General features: G+C 45.2%; 1 protein-coding gene across 4 annotated transcripts in view; it reads left to right on the forward strand.

Annotated features, from left to right (window-relative positions):
• The window catches only part of DNAJC13 (DnaJ heat shock protein family (Hsp40) member C13), a 1,694,551-nt gene that overhangs the window by 93,180 nt on the left and 1,578,955 nt on the right, over window positions 1–22,416 (forward strand). For all 4 annotated transcript variants that reach the window (XR_015300721.1, XM_086942056.1, XM_086942057.1 and 1 more), the window contains exon 2: window positions 11,875–11,955. Coding sequence is in view for 3 of the 4 variants with exons in the window: in XM_086942056.1 (XP_086798182.1) it covers window positions 11,888–11,955 (68 nt within the window). In the remaining variant the exon portion in view is untranslated. The remainder of the gene's footprint in view (window positions 1–11,874; window positions 11,956–22,416) is intronic.

Consider the following 22,416-nt stretch of genomic DNA (forward strand, 5'->3'; position numbering starts at 1 on the left):
CCGAACTGCCAGGCAAGGTCCCCCGTGGACTGAAAACAAGCATCCTAGAACGGGTTTCGGACTTTCAGCCCTCATCAGCCAGGATAGCTTGATTCCAGTGGCATGGAGAGCACGGGACTCACATCTGAGCATACACGTCCAACTCGGGGTGACAAGCTATCCTGGCTGATGAGGGCTGGAAGCCTGAAAGCAGTCCTAGGATGCTTGTTTCCAGTCCAGGGAGGATCTGGCTTGGCAGTTCGGGTTGGACTTGTCCCATTGGGCACAGGGTCAAGACTGATTTGCATATGGCTGTGTTCAAACTGGAATGGCATGGTGAGTAGAAAAACAATGGATTTAGGCCCAGATCTCTGTACTGGGGTGAATGTATGACATTGTTCTGCATTTGTCCACCAACTGTTGTTTTTGCATTTTTTACCCCGAGTAGGACGGGTATGCTCAGACATGAGCCCCGGTAAAAATTGTTCCTTTGCCTGTACTGATGTATGCGGACTACACCATGCTTATTCTCTGCACTCCGAAAGCCCTGCACCTTTCAGTTCATTCATTCGCACATTTTATGGGCAGCCTTGATCTTTTATCAAATGTCAAGAATTCTTTCATAATGGCATGTGGCCTTAAGTGATCAAATATAAGAAGGCAACCCCCTGAAACAAATAATTTTAAGTCTGGGTGCAGGGGGAAAACGACTACGAGAAAAATAAAGAGCACCCACAGCCCTAAAATACTTCAATTTTGTTGAAACATGCTGTTGTTACTGACCCACTTCTAGTCAAACATTCCCATATGAAAAGATTGTCTTAAGATCAATTTTATTATGTTTGCTTTCATATATATTTTTCGAGCTTTTCTGTTATTCCATAAAGATTGTTGCAAAAATTATTTTATTATTGAAGAATGTCTACAAACACATTTCAACATTCTTTTCCATGTATTGTGACACATTTATAAACATAGGTTTATTTGTTTTTGTTAAAAGCACAGTGGTGTCACCCTAGGTGAAACCCCTATACTCCTACCCAACACTATCATTCTTACTACCATCCGCACTATAACACTAGCATACGCACCATTCATACAACAGTCCTAGTTATCTATACATCAAAACGCCCCTCAGCAGTAAAACCGCAACTGTTATTTGCTCTGGTGTTGTGCGCTCGGATGTGTTATCCGACAGAGGTCAATGCACGTTTCGGTCTGGGCATTTAATGGGCCCGTCACCTTCTTCGGAACCACACAACAATGTTCTAAATAATTTCCATAGGATGGTATGATATGAAGACTTTAGTTTCTTTTTTGGGCTTCCCTGCTCCTAGGGTGCTTACAGTCCTTAAAGCTTAAGTGAGATTCCTAGAGACAGTCTCCTAAGATGATGCGCGGATCTATATGGATGTGTATCGTCATGAACGTTCCTTGGTCCGATGTAAACTTGGTACCTACCATATCTGTAGTTGCGCCTTATATGTGGCACTTAATTTAACCTTGTTTACCATAGGTCTCCACAGTTAATGACCAAGTGCTAAGTAGCTCGTAGGATCGAATCCTACCAAACAGGGAAGGATTGCGTGGTACGTCGCCAGCGGCGTCCAGCTGGTATCTGATTCCCAGAAGCTGTTATTCCACCTTAAGTTCTCACGCCTCATTTCTGTGGGCTCTAGTTTCCTCACAAGCACTCACACATTTTCATACTTGGGGGTCACTTTTAGCGCACAGGTTCTTGGGCCCCAAACACAAGTCAAGTCAAAAAATACTTTCTTCGATTTAGTTAAAAATCATAAAAGCATTCTACAAACAATTTAAAAAAGGGACAATTCAAGTTCATGAAAAGTTACATACATCAATAACAATTTATATATACACAATTTAAAAACAGCTAAAAGAAAAAATAAATATTAGCTAAAAATTACAGGTACAAAGAACACATTTCATCCTCCAGTGCAAACCCCTATATTACATTTGAAATCGCCTCCTCCTAATCCTAACAGCAGCAACAAGATAGTTGGCCACGCTAAACATAACCAGAGGTGAGTCCAGCATTTGGAGATACAGGAGGGCTGGTTTTGCCTGATGGAAAGCTTTGTCCTTCAAAAAAGGCACCAGGTATTTCTGTCTGGGCACAATATAAAAATGGCAGAACAGCATAAGGTGCATATTATCTTGCTGTGAAAAATTATCACAGTTACACACAGGTGCATCCTCCTGCTTGTACCAACCTTGGCTATCACAAAGAACCGTATAAATCTGGTTAAACCGGAATTTTACCAGAAGCTACCTGTGAAAAGGGATGTTAACAATGGCAAGATACGGTTGTATAGCTAGGCAGGTAATGGTCAAGAAATGGGCTCTAACCGTGGGCTTTATAAGTTGGCATTCCTCTCTCTCCAAAGTTTTCAATTTGGAGAAATTAAGCTTGACCCAATCTAAATCAGATTTCTTTAAACCTTGAGGGCCGAAAAAAATCTTGGGGCGAACAAAGGTCCAAAGAACACTTACAAATATATGATAGCCAAGCAATATCTTTAGATTTGTCCAATTTTAAACAGTCCATCAGTATTTTATGATTTAAACCTAGGTTGTTATTGGCCCAGGTCCTAATCCATAACAAAATATGTGCCATTAAAAGGATATCGGTAATATACCCTAAACCAAGCTCCTGGTGAACTGAAAACGTGGCTGTCGATTGGGGGAACCCTAGTATAGATCTAAGGAACTTTTTTTCTTCCCTTTGAATGGATTCACTATTCACATAACCCCACAGACCTGAGCCATACCTGGCTATAGCCACAGATTTTGCCCTGTACATACTTAATAAAGCACCACTCGGTTTCCCACCAAGTCTCCTGGAAAAACTTAAAATTGCGTTTGCCGAGCTCCTAACCGCTTTAGTTTTAGCTGTAATTTGAGGAGCCCAGCTACCTTTAGTATCGTAAATTACACCAAGGTAAGTAAATATTTTGACATTAGTGATCACATCACCATTACAATAAAACTGTTTGGTATTGTTTTTAACAGCCCCAAATGCCATAACATGAGATTTGGAATTGTTTACCACTAAGTCAAGTGAAGACATAAAATCACTAAAAGCATTTAAAAGTCTCTGCAGGCCTAAGTGTGTCCGAGCTATCAAAGCAGCGCCATCCGCGTACAGGAGAACAGGAATAAGAGTATCCCCTGCACGCGGTGTATCCAAGGTAGCAGTTAAAAGGTTTTTCTCTAATGAGTTTATGTAAAGAGTGAACAGCATGGGAGCAAGGATGCAGCCCTGCCGTACACCCCTGCTCGTTTTGAACCAAGCTGTGCGATTTCCTTCTTGGTCCATTCTGATTGATGCTTTTAAGTCCTTGTGGAGTTCGGCCAAAAAGTGCACAAGGGGAGGATCAAGTCCCAATTTTAACAACATGGACCACAGCCGAGCTCTGTTGACTAAATCAAAAGCCGTGGACAGGTCCATAAAAGCAACAAAAATTGACCCCTTTGCTGCCGTTGTATATTTTGAAATTATCAAATGAAGATTTAAACATTGGTCCTCTGTTCCTCTGCCTGAACGAAACCTATACTGGGCATCTGTTAAAATATCATTGTCTAAAGACCAACTGTTAATTCTTGACAGCAAAACTTTGCCCAAGACCTTCATAGAAGAATCCAACAAGGATATAGGTCGGAAACACTTAGGGTCGTTTCTTTGGCCCTTTTTAAAAATAGGGACTATAATTGAGCATGCCCAAGTTTTTGGCAAACCCCCCTCAAGCACGCAATTAAAAACATTGGCTAAGATCTCTGCCCACATCCCTGGGTTTAGTTTATAGAGATCCAAAGGGACCCCGTCAGGGCCGGGAGCTTTATTTACAGCTGAGCCTTTTATCGCAACCTCCACTTCGGTTTTACTGAATTTTAACTTAGGAAGAGAAGTTGGGGAACAAGGCATTACAAATGCCTCAACCATTTCATTTGACCCATATATATTAGAGAAATGTTTAAGCCACTCTGCTTCAGGGATATTTACTTCCAGATCCATGTTATTTGATTGAGCAAATAAGGGATTATTAATTATGGACCAGAATTTGGAACTTTGTTTAAGGGTGGTGGAGTCCATTAAAGAGTCCCAGGCTTCCTCTTTAATGACCTTTTTCCGGGACTTGACCACCAAAGCATATTTCTTCCTCAACTGTGCCACCAGTGACTTGTCTCTGGGGGAATGTTTAAGGGCTTCCAGCAGAGCCGAGTGTGCCTTAGAGCATGTATGATCAAACCAACCAAAAGCTGGAACAGGGCCCCTCCTTGGTCTAGCTGTAAGCTCTTTTTCCACTCTGGCACAAATAGCCTCGAAGGCACTAACTACCTCCTTCCCCCCTATCTGAGTCCCTACATTTAACAAGTTCTACTGCCATATTTTGCTCAATTAGTCCTAGAAAGTCCTCACGGCAAACTTTACACCATTTAAGTCGCCTTCCCTGGTCTCTACTCCTTACATCCTTCGCCGAGGTGGCCCTCAAGGCCCCTTTGCTCAAGCCAGTGGAAGCGTCCAAAACTAGCAACACCGGGTTATGATCACTAAACCCACTTACAATTGCATTATAAAACAGTACATGGCGTAAAAGACCCGGGGACATAAAAAAGTAATCGATGATCGATTCACTTCCCCTTGCATTATATGTGACCACACGCTCTTTTAAGTCTGAAAACCCTGGTTCAAATAGATCGTTAGATGATAGCAAATTTTCCATTGCCACACCCTTAGGGCTGTGCTCAAAATGTGGCAAAGACGTATGATCTGGGCCAGTATCATCCTCAATCTGGCAATGTAACCCACAGTAATGAACATTAAAATCTACCATCAGAATTAGTTGAACAAAAGTGGTTTGTTTTGACATGTAATTGGTTAAAAAGGAAGATAAACCTTCTAAAACAAAATTAGGGGGCCCTCTCTGCATAGAATTATAGCAGTTTATTAATGCAATCTTGTTCTTATCTACCAGGAGAATTTCCACCAACTGAAAATAGTATGAGGAGCTGGGGATTTCCTTAACAGTGCCTGCTACTTTAACTGAAACTAAAAGCAGCAGACCCCCTCTATCCCTTCCCGCCGTGGAACTCTGCGCTTTGACAAAGAAAGATGTATAGCCATCCACCCAGAAAACATTTTCTTTTGACCAAGTTTCCTGTAAGGCAACTATATCATGTTCTTTTAGCTTTTGTAACCAAATCGAGTCCTCCTGCTTAGCCCGTAGGCCCGCGATGTTCCATGGAAGTAGCCTGATGTTCCCCCTGGCCAAATCTGAAGGCTCATTTACGGCAGCGCTAACTGTGTTACATGATAAGTCATTCGCAGCATTATCCCTGCATGGGACAATCAGGCTTTTGTGCTTACGCTCTAGTCAGTCAATGTCTATTTGATCAGCTAGAGCCGTAAACCTATTCGACAATGGTAAGTCGTTGGTAGGGATGTTCCTTACAGAATTAGCTAAGCCACCAACCCTGGGTAGCTTTGTCACCCATTGATTGACATGCAGAGGCGAAATAAGTTTGTCTTCAGCCCAAGAATTTTCAGTATGATGTGGCATGGTGTTCTCTCCATCGCCTGACCTATAAACTCTGGGATAGAAAAAGCCAAGGGGCATCGCGCGAACACCCTTGCCTACTGGGTCCAATGGGGAACCATCCCAGAAGAGACGGCTGGCGACATTTCTAGATTTAAAATTAACTATTACACAATCTCCTGCTACATCTTTCTTGGTTGTGCCCACCCAGTTAACCCTTCTTCCTGTCAAAATATTATCTGCGATGTTACTTTCTCCCGTGCAGTTCGTATTACACCATTTTTTAATATGCTTAAGAAGGGTTTCGTGATGTTCTACCACCCCATCTGCAAGTTTAGGCACATTAACCAGAATTGCTACGAATGGTGTTGCATCCGGAGGTAAATTCACTGGGGGTACCCTTCCCACCCAACCCCCCTGTGAACCTCTAGGCCTTACTATGGGATTTACAATAGGAGCAGCCTCCAACATAGGAATATATATGCCTTTGTCCACTTTCCCTTTGTTTTGGACAGGGTTATCAATGGCCACTTTAGTAGCCAAGGTGGGTATGTTGGTAAAAGAACCACCATCTTTAGGGGCAGAAACCTGCACAACTGTAGGACATGGCGCCATAGGTATAGAAGAAAAAGGGGCCCGGGTATTTAAAACATTATTGATGCGTTCACATTTTGCCACAAGGCCCTTGACACAATCCTTCAGAGTCTCAGTAATGTCAGAGGCAATCTGGATTAGGGCGGATTCAAGCCTTTCCGAAAAAAGTTTTTCTAATAAAGACGAGATGCCCTCCTCAGTATCATACGTTGCACGTTGAGCCCCAAGCTGGCTACTTGCTGTACTTCCTAAATCCCCCGAGGCCGCTGGGATTGATGGTATCACTGTTTCAGGCAGTACCGGGAACGGAAGAACAGTAGGAGATTGTGGGAGGATGGGTCTACAGGACTCAATAATGACCCTAGGTTCCAACGGGATACAGTTAATAGTGGAAGTATTAGATGTGTCAACATCCACTGGGATAGTTGCAAGACCCAGCTCACGCTCTGACTCTGCAATCTTTGTTAATAGTTCACCCACTTTCGTTGTTAGATACGTAATAATGCTGGTAGTATACTTAGGCACCTTAGCTTTCGCTTCGCCTGCCGCCGATGTCACAAGTTTACGCTTACCCATGATGAAAGGGATATGGCCCGTCCCGTCCCTGGTCGTCCTTGGACGGCCTGCCCTCTGCCCGGGCTCCGCCCGGCGTCGCCCGCGCGCGTCCCGCGACACGGAGGGAGCGTCTGCTCTTTGTAGCGCCTCCCGGCGCAAAGAGTGCGGGAGGCAGGAAGTGCCCGCTAAGCTCGCTGGGAGCTGTAGTCTCCAGCCGCGTTGTTGGAGCTGAGGCGGCGAGACTACAGCGTTCCCCACCCAGGAGCTGGCGCTGGCGCTGGAGCTGCTGTCGGCGTTGGTGTACTGGCCGGTAAACTCCTCTCTGTGAATTGACCCCCCCGCTCCACCGAGGGTGCGTCTGCTCTTTGTAGCGCCACCAGGCGCGAAGAGTGCGGGAGGCAGGAAGTGCCCGCTAAGCTCGCTGGGAGCTGTAGTCTCCAGCTGCGTTGTTGGAGCTGAGGCGGCGAGACTACAGCGTTCCCCACCCAGGAGCTGGCACTGGCGCTGGAGCTGCTGTCGGCGTTGGTGTACTGGCCGGTAAACTCCTCGCTGTGAATTGACCCCCCCCAAACACAGTACAGCGTAGGGAGAAGCTATGGGTGGTTAGTTTAATACTTAGTCTTCAATCACCATCTGGTGGCAGGATTTTTGGCCCATTGATCAAGATTTATTCCTCTCCGTGCATTCCGGTGGCTTCTTATAGGGCGGAGATCTGGGGCTTTGGCGAGTGTGCAGCCATTCAAACAGGAAAGATACTGTGCGCCCGCCCCCTCCACACTTCATTTCTCACAATGAGTTGCGCCTAGGATACAAGATCTACAGATTTCTGAACCGCCCACCTCTGCTTTGGTTATCTGTGCGGCAAACAGAGGAAGCTGCCCTTGCATTAGTGACTGCCTAGCATGTGATAAAGGCTTGTCTATAACCTAGCTGGCGTATGTAAAGAGTGTATTTGAGGGAATTAGTTTAAGGCATGTCTTTGCGAACACAGCACCCGAACCTTACCAGGGAAAAAGCAGGTTCAGATCCTTTTTTTAGCTGAGGCACAAGCAGAATCCCTTAAGCCCCCATTTGCAAACTATTTGCGACTGTGCCCAGATAAGCCCCTTAACGGTTGTTTCTGGCACAGTTGAGGAAGATAGGACTGAGCACTGGTATTTCGGCTCGGGCTGATTCTATGAAATATTTCTCGTCTTTCTCTCTTGACGATCAACATAAGCTCACTCTCCAACCATGCCCTTGTAATGATCCCACTGGTCAATCTATGTTGCGCGTTAGCTTTTTTGAGGGTTATTACATAAGATTTACCAAGACCTTTCTGGTTCTCTTACTGAAGGTTGGAAATCGGAGAATTTGCTGGCAAGAGTATCAATATTTAAGGGAGTTATCAGATGCTGAAGTGTGTTTCCATGTTACCTCATTCCTGCGTGCTGCTGTCCGCTCGAGAGGCACTATGAACCTTGATTTACCATGCTCTTTCTGTATTTGGCCCAACGCTGCTGCCTGTAATGTGATTTTACTGATATGCATTGATTGTATGCTTTTAACAAACATATTTTATCATATGTTCGTATGTTTTAGGGCTTTTAAATAACTTCTGCTAGCTGTTAGTACCTTAGGCGGCATGAGGAACCATTTTTAGCTCTATTTATTTTAGGGCTTTTTGGAGGTTTATGCTGAATTATGTCGTTATTTGATTTTAGCCGGAAATTGCCCTTGTGCCTTAGGGTGCCAAGCGATAATCACCAATGTTTAGTACGCTCACTGTTTTAACATGTATTATTCATATTTGCTCTGTGCACTTTTATGGCTATATTGAGCCGAATAAAGTTTATTGAATTGAAATAATCCCCCCATGGTGTTTCTGCTACACGAACGGCTATTGCTTCAGTGCCTCGTTTGAGATATCAAACACTATCCAGATGGAAATACAATTTAATCGGGGTGCTGCAGTGCCGTCCACATCCCTGATTCCTTGTCGCTGTATTAAAGCTAGTCCTAGGCCTGATGGTGACAACCATATGGTGGTTGTTTACATTATCAACCACATAACTGTGTAGATGAACTGTCAGATCCACCTCAGTACTTTGACAGTGTGATGGACATGAGTGGTGCATCCATCACAGTGCTAAAGAAAATCCTTTTGGTGTAAACACCAGAAGGAATTTCTTTTTTATAACAATAATAATAATAATGGTTCATTTGTTGATCGCCTGGCTACCTCAAAAGATGTGTCCCTGCGCTATCAAAAAAGGATACATTTTTCCCGATCATTGTGACACGCAGACTGCTAAAGTTACATTCATTGAACGTGAATCCAGTCCGCATCATTAGCCGCTGACTGGTTTTACTTTGATTGGTGCTTGGAGGCGGGCATATCTCCGCCCACAAGGGCGATTCCCAAGATCAACCCACTAGAACCAGAGACCACATTTGTGGGGGCAAGTAGTGCCCCTACACAATAAAACTTTCAATCCATTCCTGCCCTCAATGGTGGTTCAAATCCCCTCATCCCCTGCCTTCCCCCAATCGCCCACTCATCCCTGCTTCAGAAAGCTCACTAGCCCAACAGATCCCATGGATATTATTTTATTTTTTATGAGGCCTTGAATCAAGCTCCTACCCCATAATCGGCGAAGCAGTCTTTCTTTACACTCACGAGGATTGCAGATTGGGGGGAGGATTTACCCCAATCTGGCTGGCACGGGGGAGGTGCATAAAGCCCACTAAACACCACAGACAGCTCACTAGACACCAAGAATTAATTTTTATTTCTTTCTTAAAGGCGGGGTGGGATGACCCTCCCCAGCTTAGAGTTGTTCCCCCTTCTTAACAGCCCAAGCAGTCTTAATGCATGCCTCAGTGGATGGGGTTGGGAGTGGATGCAGGTTGCCCTGAATATACCAGTGGGGGGGGGGGGAGGAGGTAGGTAGGTTGAGCCCACTAGACCTCAAGGATTATTTCTTTATAAATGCAATAATTTTTTTGTCAGAAGTAGTGTGAGAACATTGAGTGGTACGGATTCCAGAACTTTCCTTATCCGAAGTGTTAGAAAAATTTGTGATTTCAGCATAGTTTGAGGTTTGCAGAGCCTTCTGTGTGAGAAAATGTAATGTGATACATGCAAGTCACACTCATCCTGATGTCATGATGTCTCCACGCTGCGTTTTGGGGTCAATCCGGTCAACCCAAGTGGGGTACTTTTTTCCGGAGTAGTGTAGGGAATACAGATTAGTAAAACATTTGTTATTATCAATTGACACTTTCTCCATTTTGTTGCTTCCACATGTAATCCAGTTTGCAAATAACAGATTTAGGAAAATGCCCTCCAAATCATTTGATAGTATAGGTAGCACCAGGTGCTCTATAATTAACCTAACTTAATATCTAGGACACGTTTCGAAAATGCCTACGCTTTCTTTATACCCACTTTTCATTCATTATATTTTACCTTACGAATGGATGCTTGGTCCGTACACAATGAAACCCCATTATAAGCTGCAGCTCAGCTGGTACTGGAGTTTTTGGACTGCCAACAAATGGTACATATTCATATACCCAAAAGGGGTATGATGGACTTATCAGTATATGACTTGTGTAAATCTGACATCAGGACACAACTTTACAGTTGAAAACATTGTCAGCGGTTGCCATATTTTCCTAATTATTTTCATTTTTTTGGCTCAACGATTAGTTATTTTTTGAAAAACTGAGTGTCCAACATAAATAACCCCTTACTGAATTCGAAATGTAGTCTACTTTTCAGAAATGTATAGCTTTCTGTATACACCTATGGGTTTCACTCCTGCTTCTTTCCCAAACTGGAAGTAGGTAGAAAGAAAAAGATTGGAAAAATGTGCTACCGCGTGCAAAACCTTTTTTTTTTTTTATTAACAACTTTGTTGCTGAAATCCGGTGAGCTGAGCCCTTGTTGATGTCATTTTTAGAGAATAAAAATATTCTTTCTAGCGCATCACTTTCTTTTTCTCTTTTTTTCCCCAAAAATTATGAAATGTTTACAGTTCTTGGCTATTTTCTTGATTCCCTCTAGAGCAATCCACACACTTTGGGTACATTAAGAATACTCATTTGTGCAGTGGATATTTTTCTGTCTCAAAATATTTTTTAAGATGGAGGTTTTAGCATTTATTTTAAAAAGAGCATTTGTTAAACCAATAAAGTGTGTTGTGGTTTTCTCCAAGTCAACAGAAGACTCAACATTTGCGTGCTAGATGGTCTGTTAAGCCTTAGTTGAACTTGCTTGGAGCTCGAGAAGGTGGTGTGCGTCCTGATGTCAGTGAATTCCTCACTACCTTTATCAGTATGCAGTACTCTTCTCGGACGAAGTCAAAAGATGAGACGTGCACTGGAGTTCAGAACTCAGGATGTTGTAAAGGCAAGGGTTTGAGGGCTTACAGTGGGCCTAATGGAACTCTTTAGTGTTTTGCCTTCAGCCTCTGTTGGCAAGATCTAATAGTGTGGCGCTGGCATTATTGAGCTATTGCTTTGCCTTGGTTCAAATTATTTTTCTTGAAGTAGATTGTCATTTGTGCTCACAATATCCAGTATTGTGTACTTCATATCAGAAAGTGACGTTTTTGGAAGACTGCAGCTTGATTTCAATACATCTTTTCAACATATACGGGATCAAATTGTAGACCCTGTAAATCATGTTTTCTTTGGTAAATTCTGAACAACTCTGGCCTACGTACAGTCCAAATATGTTGAGATGTAGGTTGCTTTTATAGTAGAAAAATGATTTGGGAACTCCCTTGTGTCCCTTGTTACTGACTAGTTGAAAAAGGCAATGTTATTAATGATCTTCTTTTGAATAGACTAAAACCAAATATTTGTTGTGGGAAGTCCATGACGATTTTGGTCATATAATGATTTCTAGTGATTACAGAGAGTTTTCAAGATGCGTTTAGCAACCTTAAAACCATTTCATTTCAGATAGCAACCAATTATTTGTACTGCTGCAAGTAGCAGATCCTGTACGAGGTGTACATTTCATTGGCTTCCAGTTGGAGCCATATTTGTGTCCCATGTATTCAGTATAGATTACGACGTAAACGAAAATAGAGGAGTGGAGTCAAAAGACAGCTTTGTGTGTATGACACTAGCTGATGTTTTGCCAATTTACTTAACAAGCCTTCTACCTAAATGTAAACTGTGTTCTGTCTTTTAGGTTTCTGCACAAAATGAATATTATTCGGGAAAATAAGGATCTGGCCTGCTTTTACACCACAAAACATTCATGGAGGGGGCGGTAAGTCGTTCTTTTGGAAAACGTTGTTTTTGCATTTTTTGACATTAAGCAAAATGAAACGTGTAAAGCTTTTGTATTTTTATAAAATTATATGTGCAGTGTGTAGTCGTCTTTATCTGTAAATATCCATGTCACATTCTTCCTTTTCCTTATGGGTACAACATAGAAATCGCTGGAACTTTTGGATGAATTGCAGCTAATGATGGCTGATGTGAAATCCTGTACCTCTCCTTTCTGGCCCTATGGCCATCTCTGTATCTTATGACTGGAACGCTCATCTGGGTCTTAGGACTGGATTAGCTAAAATGGTAACATACTGTGATGAAGGAAAGGGATGAGAGAGCCTGCTCAGGATATATATACATTGACCCTTGATAAGATACTTGGTGCTGCACACACCATTTAAATTGTTTCTTATAAGGAGTAACTTGTGATAGGATACAGCCTACCAGCTGTCATTTGTGGTAACCCACAACTATGCTATTCTGTTCTGTTGTGTACTTAGGAGGACCTAGATTTGGAGCAAAAGATAAGTTATCAATGCAGCATGCAATGGCCATATAGTATATGTTCATGCAAAGTTATAGTTGGTGTTGGATCCTCTAACAGAAGTGATGTACATATTTGTACTATGGTTCATAATGGGAATTAAAGGTACATGGTTGCCAACAAATTTGAGGTTGTTCTACCCGCAGAGTGAGAAATATTGGACTAGACACAATTGAAAGTCTGACAGGCAAAACTTAGTCTTGGAATGATGAAGTTATAAATACATTGATTAAATATTACTTTGAAAACAAAGCATCTAATGATAAGTTGTACCTTTTTATATTGTGCTCATTGCCTATAATCACTAACTGAGTTCACTGTCTTTAGGCCCAAGTTTCGGGGATTCCATTGCTTTGTGTAGTGTTTGAGTTGTGACAAATAGCAGACACCATCAGGGTATTTGATGTTTTGGTGTAAATAGGCAGATGTAATTTAAGTATGTTGTATGTGGTCGGCGGTCTAGTCTGGGTGTTTACATGCAAACCGGGTTATCTGATTGAAGCATCTGCAGCAGGTTTGTGAAAGTGTGAATTGGCTGGAAGTTAACCACGAGTCCTAATATTTATCCGCTAACTTGTCCTCCCTATGTTTAGTGGGTGTCATGAGTTCTGTTTAGGGTATGCTGTTGTACCGAAATATAGCAGTTGCGGATTAATCAAATTTGGTCAGAATTTTTTGTAATGCTTTTTTAAAAATCTCAAGCTGTAAGAAAAGACTGCCAACACAATGATCTAATATCATAGGAGTCGCTTCGTCTTAACTCAACCGGACTTGAACATATCCTGTATCTTAATTGAAGAACTGTATTATTAATTAAATATATACATATATACATTGCTACTTCAGTGACATTCTAAATAAAGAAAGGTAAACTATACCCTGCTATGGATGTAAAATATGTTCAGATGTACCGGACTAGCAATGTCCATATATAACGTGCAAGTGCATGTTATGGGGGTAAAATGTAACCATATTTCTAATTTTACAATATGCCATTGACGCTATGCTAAATTTCATAGATGCTGTTATTGCCGACTGGGGAAAATAAATTCAATACTTTTTAAAAAATTTAATTGGATGTAAAATATCCCATGATAGGCCTTATTGCTTGGTGTTCACCAAGTGTCCTAAAAAAGTTTGATTACCTAATTTGGTAGATTTTTTAAAATTTACGTTTATGGAGTGTACTGCAGTACTTACTTCCAATTAATCCAGACTCCCAACAATGCCTTTGTTTCATTAGGGTTATATTATAGCAATAGTCTAATACCATCTTCTGCTACCTGCTTTGCCATTTATAGTGCCGTTTGCATGCAGCAGCCCATTTGATTAGATACCTGCAAGTGAAAACACTCTGTTGGCTCTGCCATGACTCCCTTTCCAGGTCGGTGCTGTTTAAAGCTCTTTGCATGGGTCCTAAAGGAGGGATTGCTCTTCAGTAGACTGCTTTGCGTCTGACATTCTTGCTGCAAAGGAGGTGATACTTCATTTTCTGTTCAGACGCCTATGCTTTGTGTACACAAACCCGTCCCCGGTCCCTCCCTCTGTCTGGATCCGGCGTCAGACCAGCGTCGCTTGACGCCGCATTCGACGCCGAGAGAGCAATTCTTCCATGATCCGGCCCCATCTTTTGCATCTGACTATCAGGAGATGGGAGACTAGGAGGATTGGGAGGGGTCTGAGGACCCTCTGGCACGAGAGTGCCAGTCGTATCAGGACTGGGTAGTGGATCTAGGGGAGGCCAGTAGTTTGGACACTTCGCCCGACACTGGCTCTGTCTCTCCTCCGACCGTGGCTACAGATGAGGGGGCTGCTTACAGCGTGGTGCTGACGAGGGCTGCCCAGGCCTTGGGTCTTGGGTCTTGAGCTCCCCGTTGAGGCCGTGAGGACTAACCTCCTCACTGAGGTTCGTAAACCGCAGGCAAGCTCTTTGGAGCCTCTACTGCCGTTTAATGAGGCCCTTACTGATGTTCTTTTGGCTCAGAACGTGGCCAGGCTCTACTGCCCGGCCCCGGTCGACCCTAGCTACCTGTCCACCCACCCCACCCCCGAGAGTCTGGTTATCCAGACCTCTAACTCCCAGACCACATTCCCGACTGCATCACCTGATCGGGAATCCAAAAGGTAAGAGTAGTTCGGTAAGAAGCTGTTCTCACTCAGTTTGGGGTTGCGGTCGGTCAACATCGCTTGCCTTTTAGGCCGTTATACCCACTCTCTGTGAGACATGGTCGCGGATGTGCTGCCAGGTTGCCCGGAGGAGGTCCGGGTCAAACTCGCTCAAGCCCTTATGGAAGGGCGAGATGTAGCACGGTACTCTATCCGATGTGGGCTGGATACCACAGACTCATTGGGCAGGGCTATTTCCACGACGGTGGCGGTTCGCCGCCAAGCCTAGCTGTGGTCCGCCAACTTTTCGACTGATGTCCAGAATTCCCTCATGGACATGACGTTTGAGGGCCGTCGCCTCTTTGGCGACAAGGCAGACAGTGCACTTGAGCGTTTCAAGGACTCCAGGGCTAGGGCCAAGTCCTTGGGCCTGACCGGCTAGCGCCAGTAAACTTCTGCTTTTCGGTCCTTTCGTGGCCAAGGAAGGGGCGCCCACTCACGTCGTGCCAGCCACGGGCCACAGACTAACATCCAGCGCGGCGGCGGACCTGGTAACCGCCGTGGCGGGGCCAGGGGCGAGGCCTGTCCACATCCACTCCTGCAGCATCCGCCTCAAAGCCCTCCTAGTCAGAGCTTTCAGGCCCATTTGACGCCAGTGGTGGGCAGGGTTAACCATCACCTCTCCCACTGGCGCACTGTCACGTCGGACAGGTGGATGCTGCAGATCGTCCGAAGGGACTACTCCCTCCCCTTCGAGGCGACCCCTCCAGCCATGCCACCGCAGTACCACCCCATGTCGGGGGATCACTTGCAACTTCTGCAGGAGGAAGTTACGGCCTCTTGGCCAAGGGGGCCATCGATCGCGTTCATGGGCCAGAAGTAGGGTGTGGTTGTTACTCCCACTACTTTCTGGTTCCCAAGAAGGGCAAAGGGGGCCTACGCCCTATCTTGGACCTACGGAACGTCAATGGCTTCCTCCGGAAGGAGAAGTTCAAGATGCTGACTATGACTCAAGTCATAGCTGCCCTGGACACTGGAGACTGGATGGTGGTGTTGGACTTGCAGGACGCGTATTTTCACATGACTGTCCTGATGGCCCACCGGCGCTACCTGCGGTTTACAGTAGGCCACGAGCACTTTCAGTTTACCGTGCTCTCCTTCTGCCTTACCAGCGCCCCTCTGTGTTTACAAAAGTGATGGCGATGGTCGCAGCTCATTTGCGCAGATTAGGGGTCCTAGTCTTCTCCTATCTCGACGACTGGTTGTTGAAGGCGGGCTCGCCCCAGACAGTCGTCAGCAACCTCCAAACTACGGCCGACCTCCTGCACTTGCTGGGGTTCTCCATAAATGTGCCAAAGTCACACCTGTGTCCCTCTCAGAAGCTCCTCATCATCGGAGCGGTTCTGGACTCGGCGCGGTTTCAGGTTTATCCTCCCGAACAGCGGGTTCGGGATATTCAGGCTCTGATTTCGATCTTTCAGCCTTTATCCCGGATCTCGGTCAAGTTGACGCTGCGGCTTCTGAGGCTGATGGCCTCCTGCATCCTTCTGGTGCGTCTCGTCCAGTGGCAGATGCGGGCTCTGCAGTGGGACCTGAAGTTTCAGTGGGCCCAGCCTCAGGGCAACCTGTCCGACCACATCCTGATCTCGGAGGGCACTGCGAGACAGTTGCAGTGGTGGCTCACGGACCGCGATTGGGTCTGCGGCAGATCCTTCTCCCTACCCCAACTGGAGCACGTAGTCGTGACGGATGCGTCCCTCCTGGGCTGGGGGGCCACATGGGAGAGGCGGAGATCAGAGGCCTCTGGTCTCCGGTGGAGTCCCGGCTCCACAACAGCCTTCTGGAGCTACGGGCGATCCGGCTTGCACTGAAAGCATTCCTCCCCTCTGTCCGGGGGAGTGTAGTGCAGGAGTTCACGGACAACACCACTACCATGTGGTACTCCAACAAACAGGGTGGGGTGGAGTCGTGGACCCTTTGTCAGGAGGCTCTGCGCCTCCGGCAATGGCTGGAACATCAGGGCATGACCCTGGTGGTTCAACACCTGGCAGGTTCCCTGAACGCCAGGGCGGACGAACTCCGCCATCGGTGCATGATGGATCACGAATGGCGTCTGAACTCTGACGTGGCGCAAGGTCTCTTTCAGCAGTGGGGAGAGCCTTGGTTAGATATTCGCCACCGAAGAGAACGCGCAATGTCATCAGTTCTGCGCGTTGGAATTTCCAAGGTGGCACTCGCTAGCCGACGCTTTACGTTGTGAGTGGAGTTGCGGTTTGTTGTATGCCTTTCCGCCTATATCACTTCTGCCCAGAGTGCTGATGAAGATCAGACGAGACCGGGCCCAAGTCATCCTTGTGGCTCCGGACTGGGCACGAAGATGCTGGTATCCCAAGCTACTCAGCATGTCAGTCGATCCCCCAATTTGTCTGCCTCTTTAGGAGGACCTTCTGTTGCAGCAGCAGGGGACGGTCCTCCTCCCGAACCTGGCCAGCCTCCACCTCCATGCGTGGAGATTGAGTGGCGGCAATTGAGGCCATTTGACTTGCCTCCTGAGGTCTGTGATGTGATTCTGGCAGCCAGGCGTCCCTCCTCGAAATCGGTGTACGCCTGCAGGTGGAACAAATTTGTGGCATGGTGCACAGCAAAGGCTGTGGATCCCCTTTCTGCCCCCCTTTAAGAGGTTCTCCTCTTTCTTCTTTCTCTTGCCCAGCAGGGCTCTGCTCTGGGCACTATCAAGGGCTACCTCTCTGCCATTTCAGCCTTTTTAAGGCTACCTGATCAGCCTTCTCTTTTCAAGTCCACTGTTGTGAATAGATTCTTGAAAGGGATAACTCGCATGTTTCCTCATGTTCCTTCCGTGATGCCTAAGTGGGACTCTAATCTTGTTCTTACTTATTTGATGTGCGCTCCTTTCGAGCCACTTCACAATTGCCCTCTTCGTCTTCTTACTCTTAAGACTGCCTTCCTGGTTGCCATCATCTCTGCCAGGAGAGTGAGTGAGCTCCGGGCTCTTTTTTTCAAACCTCCTTTCATTTCTTCCATCCAGACAAAGTTATCTTGAGAACGCGTCCCTCTTTCCTGCCCAAGGTAGTCACAGCCTTCCACATCGGGCAGTCTATCACCTTGCCCACCTTCTTTCCGCCTCTGCATCCCTCGAAAGAGGAAGAGAGGCTCCACCGTCTGGACCCAAAATGTGCGCTCTCATTCTGTCTGGACCGCACACGCCAGTTTCCGGTGGACAACCAACTGTTTGTTAGTTACGTGGGCGTTAAGAAGGGATGGGTGGTGAAAAAACGGACCATCTCTCGGTGGGTTGTGTTGTGCATCAAGATATGCTACTCTGTGGCTAAAAAGGAGCCTCCTGTTAGGCTGTGGGCCCATTCCACTCGGGCCACGGAGGCTACTACTGCCCTGGGTCGCGGAGTCCCCTTGCAGGACATTTGTCAGGCAGCTACATCTGCCTTGCTGCACACGTTCGCTAGACACTGCTGCCTGGACAGCCAAGTCCAGAGAGACTTATTTTTTGGCCGTTCTGTTCTCCAGAACTTTCTGGTGTGATCATTGGTTCGCAGACCCACCACCGGGGTTGGTATTGCTGGGGTATCTATTCCAAAGTAAGGAATCTAACACTAACCGGTTTCTTTCAGATGCACAAGTTACTTACCTTGCTAACAATATATCTGTAAGAAATAGTAGTTAGTGTTAGATTCCTTACCGCCTTACCCATCCACCCCGTTCTGCGAACCGATATCTAGGGTTAACGTTCCCCCCTTTTTTTATCATGGCTCTGCGTTCCTGGCTCAGAAAAGCTGTGTAAAAGATCTGACGTAAGAACGCGAGGGCGGCGTCTAAGTACTCCAACGACGTCATCCTGGCGCCAACGACTCCGACGACGGATGCGGAGCCGCAGACGACGCCTACCGATGTGCAGGGGTATTGCTACGCAAAACTTTCCGGATCCAGTCTGACGCCTGGGAATATTCTAAGGTAAGGAATCTAACACAAACTACTGTTTCTTACAGATATATTGTTACCGAAGATAAGTAACTTGTGCTTTACACAGCTCACTTCTGAAATTTGGGGCACAGGAGTCACCTAAGCAAGACATTACACAATATTACCTTGAGGTGGGAGGGAGTTTCTTAGTTATCCTAGCTAGCATCTGTTTCATGCGAGTTGAACAGAAATTTGAATATTACCTTACTGCTAAATTTAAGTTTACTGTTGGGCTGGTCTCCTAAGAAAACATTGTATTTCTTCATTGCCATTGTGATTCCAAAAAGAATTCAAGTAAGATCATTAAGATAAAGTGTAAAAGTTACCTGTGGAAATGATAGCTAAATAGTATGTGGTGTAGTTCTTTTTAGCTTTAGCCTACAGGCAGCTTTTAGCTAACCGTTGTTGAAAGACATCTTATAGATTCGAGCATTTGGCTTTGATATTACTTCTTACGCCAACGACACCCAGATAGTGGTGTCCCTGTTACCGGGCAAAGAAGATGGAGTAGCCAAAACATTTCAGGACTGTATGTTGGCAGTGGGAAACTGGATGGCTGGAAACTGCCTTAAATTGAACTCCGCAAAAACGGAAGTTATAGTGTGCGGTTCAAAAGTTAACTTCTGGAGTCCTAACTGGTGGCCTGAAGGCATGGGTAATGTCCCTACCCCTGTGCCCAAGGTTAAGAACCTAGGGGTATTGATTGATGACCAGCTTACCTTAGGACCCAAGGTCAATGTGTTGTCCTCCTCCATCTTTTTCCTGCTCAAGACAATCCGTAAGATACTCCCCTTCTTTCCAGAAAGCTGTAAGAAAACATTTGTCACTACGCTGGTTATATCGCGTCTGGACTACTGTAACAGCTTGTTCCTTAATGAACAACAGGGCATTTTGAACAAAATTCTGGTTCTGCAAAATGCCGCAGCGCGCCTTATTACTGGGATTCCTAAGTACGCCTCTGTTACCCAGGAGCTAGCTAAACTTCATTGGCTCCCGGTGCGAAAACGGATCTCGTTTAAAGCTCTTTGCCTGGTATTTAAGACCTGGCTGTTTACTCTCAATCTCTATATGGTCTGGTTTTTGAGCATTACTTAGTGCCAGGACACCTACGGGTAACAGTGCGCTGTATACATTTAAAAAATAAATAAAATAAATAAATAGATCATACCACGAACATACAGTGGGCTTAGAGCCAGCATGTTACTTACGATTGGGTGGCCTTCTTGTCACTCATTTGCTTGTTTCTTAAGTGGCTTTCATGCCTCTTGTGTCTATTCCTCCCCTGGAGCATAGCTTCCATACTATTCTTTTGATTGACTTCTATCCTTCCACTGCTCACATTGGGTGAATGATTTTTTTTCCATCACTCCATGAAAGTGGCTTATTTTTATTGCAATCTTCCTTGTGTGCTTCTTTGCCACTCAAATACCTCGACCCCGTGCTCGCCGTTTTCCCCAGAAGCTTCCTCCCCCTGCCCCCTGGCCCCCGCCCCCAACAGCTTCCTCCTCCCCCAAACCTAAGCTCATCCATTCCTTACCGAACTCATTTATTTGTTTTATTCCCACCCGCCTCAGGCTCTTCTTTTGCTCCCCGCCTTCTTCCTGCTGGTGTCCCCCTTTGACTTCTCCTCCGTTGCTCCCCACCATTCACATTGAGGTCATTAAACTATTCTTTTTTTTTTTTATTTACTAGTTTTGGGACGGTCCGGCACATGCGTTTGCTGCCTGGAAAACTGCTTTTGTGTGCATTTAAATTGCTTATCCCCCACTCTCCACTCCAAATGCCGTCCATTTTGGAACGGCAAATAAAAAGCAAACAAAATGGCGGTACATCATGAGCATAAAGCATGGTAGCTCAAAAAGGTGAGGCCTAATGGCTTGCCATTTCTTGTTGATGTTTCCTGTGATGGTTGGTCCAAATCTCGGTGTGGGTGGATTTCCAGCCCTTGGAGGCGCTTCTTGGAAAGGTTGACTGTGTTTAATTTATAGGCCCCTGTTTGAGATGGTTACAACTAAATAAGTACCTGCCATGCCCATTGTTTTGCAGTTTTGCGGGAAGCTACATTAGTGCTATTCATGCATTAAACAAACAAATAGAACCTAACAAAACCAAAGCATAGCACATGCTTTTGCATAGTAAATAACATTAGCCACTAATTCCAACTTTACTACACATTGTGCCAGCAAACGAAAGGCTGAGAGTGTCATTGTTTCTACTTGCTACCTTCCTAATTACGATGGCACACTTAGAGAGACGTGGAGAAGTGTGGCTCACTGGTTAGAGCAGGCAGACCCTGAAGCAGAGGTCAGACCCGGGACCAGGGTTCAATTCCCGACGCGGCAGGGTCTTGAGCTCAAATGTCCATGGACTCGATAATTCTCGCTTCGGTGCCTGACCTAATCATGGGTTCACACTCTGCAACTCTGGGCATTAAGCTTGCTTAATCTCCACAACGGCCCCCCCGCGGCGGGATGCCTGGTTTTCACCTTGGGGATGCCCTGTAGGGGCTATCTCACAGGGAAAAGCCAGGACGGGTTCCCAAGGCAAGCGCGGAGATACCCCTTCGGGGGTTGATCAGGCGCCATATAAGAAACATAATAATAATAATAACTATTGTACAGCATGCAGAAATTTCCATTTCAAATAACCAGTTCCTTCGTTGCGGAGTTCTTGTTTTATTTCTGCACATGAGCTCTGTGTAAAGGCAGGAATCACCTACCACCACGTGTGTATTTACGGGAAATTGTCTTTTGAGCAGTGAGTCACAACAAGGCATTTCAGCACAGACTAACTTGTGGCAGATCATTAGGAACTGCTTCTCCGAATATCATCATAATTGGCTTTACTTCCTGCTCTGTGCAACGCTCGACTAATGGGGAACTAATTGGATCAACTGGCAGAAAGCTTCTGTTGTACTATGTTTCTGACAGTGATGAAGTAATCCTACTGCGGATACAGAATCCTGAGTGGAGGAGGGGAGAGCAGCTTAGTCAGTAGAAACCAAGGTTTACTTTTGCATTCTGAATGATACATGTATTTTTAGTCGCCTATGGGAGAGTTTTCCCTTGCATCAGGGCACACCTGCATTTGTTTTATGCATGGTTTGCAACTAGAAATGCATACATGCCATTCTGCATAAGTTGTTAACCTACGACATAAAACGGAAATGCGTAGCCTCTTAAAAATGTTTTTAATCGCTAGTGCTTGAGCAGAATTCCCTTTTTGCATAGGTAAAGTAGGACATTACATTGTGGAACAGTGTTGCAAAGAGGTGCGATAACACAACAGGAAGGGTAGTAGGTTTTTGTTGTATTGCATATGAAAGTGTTCGGCAGTAAAAACAGCAACAAAAATGGAGTGAAACAGATGTTAAATATTAGACTACACAGAAATAGAATATACAAAACAGTTGAAAAGTAGTGGGGGTTGGGATGTGGTTAGGTGGAAGTTTAAGGTTAGAGCTACGTCGTGTTTTTGAATAATGTGTAGTTTTAGGGATGGTGTGTAAAATAAAGCATGCAGACTAAGGAAAAGGTTAGGATTCAAGACAAGGATTGGGTCAGGGTGAGATTAACTTTAGGGGTTGAGTAAGGATTAAGGTCCAAGTAAGTAAAACGTAATGTAAGGGAAGGTGCTATGGTTTGGATTGGCGTGAAGGTTAGTGTTAGTATAAGGTCTAGGGTGCAGTTACGGTAAGGTTCTATTTGGGGCTAGGGTTAGATAAATGGAAGATATAAATTATGGTGTAAGGGGTGATGTAAAGAAGGTACAAAGGAAGGATGGAATGGATGGCGCCATCCATTCATTTAT

The sequence above is a fragment of the Lissotriton vulgaris genome, chromosome 10 (assembly GCF_964263255.1).
Source record: "Lissotriton vulgaris chromosome 10, aLisVul1.2, whole genome shotgun sequence".
NCBI lineage: Eukaryota > Metazoa > Chordata > Amphibia > Caudata > Salamandridae > Lissotriton > Lissotriton vulgaris.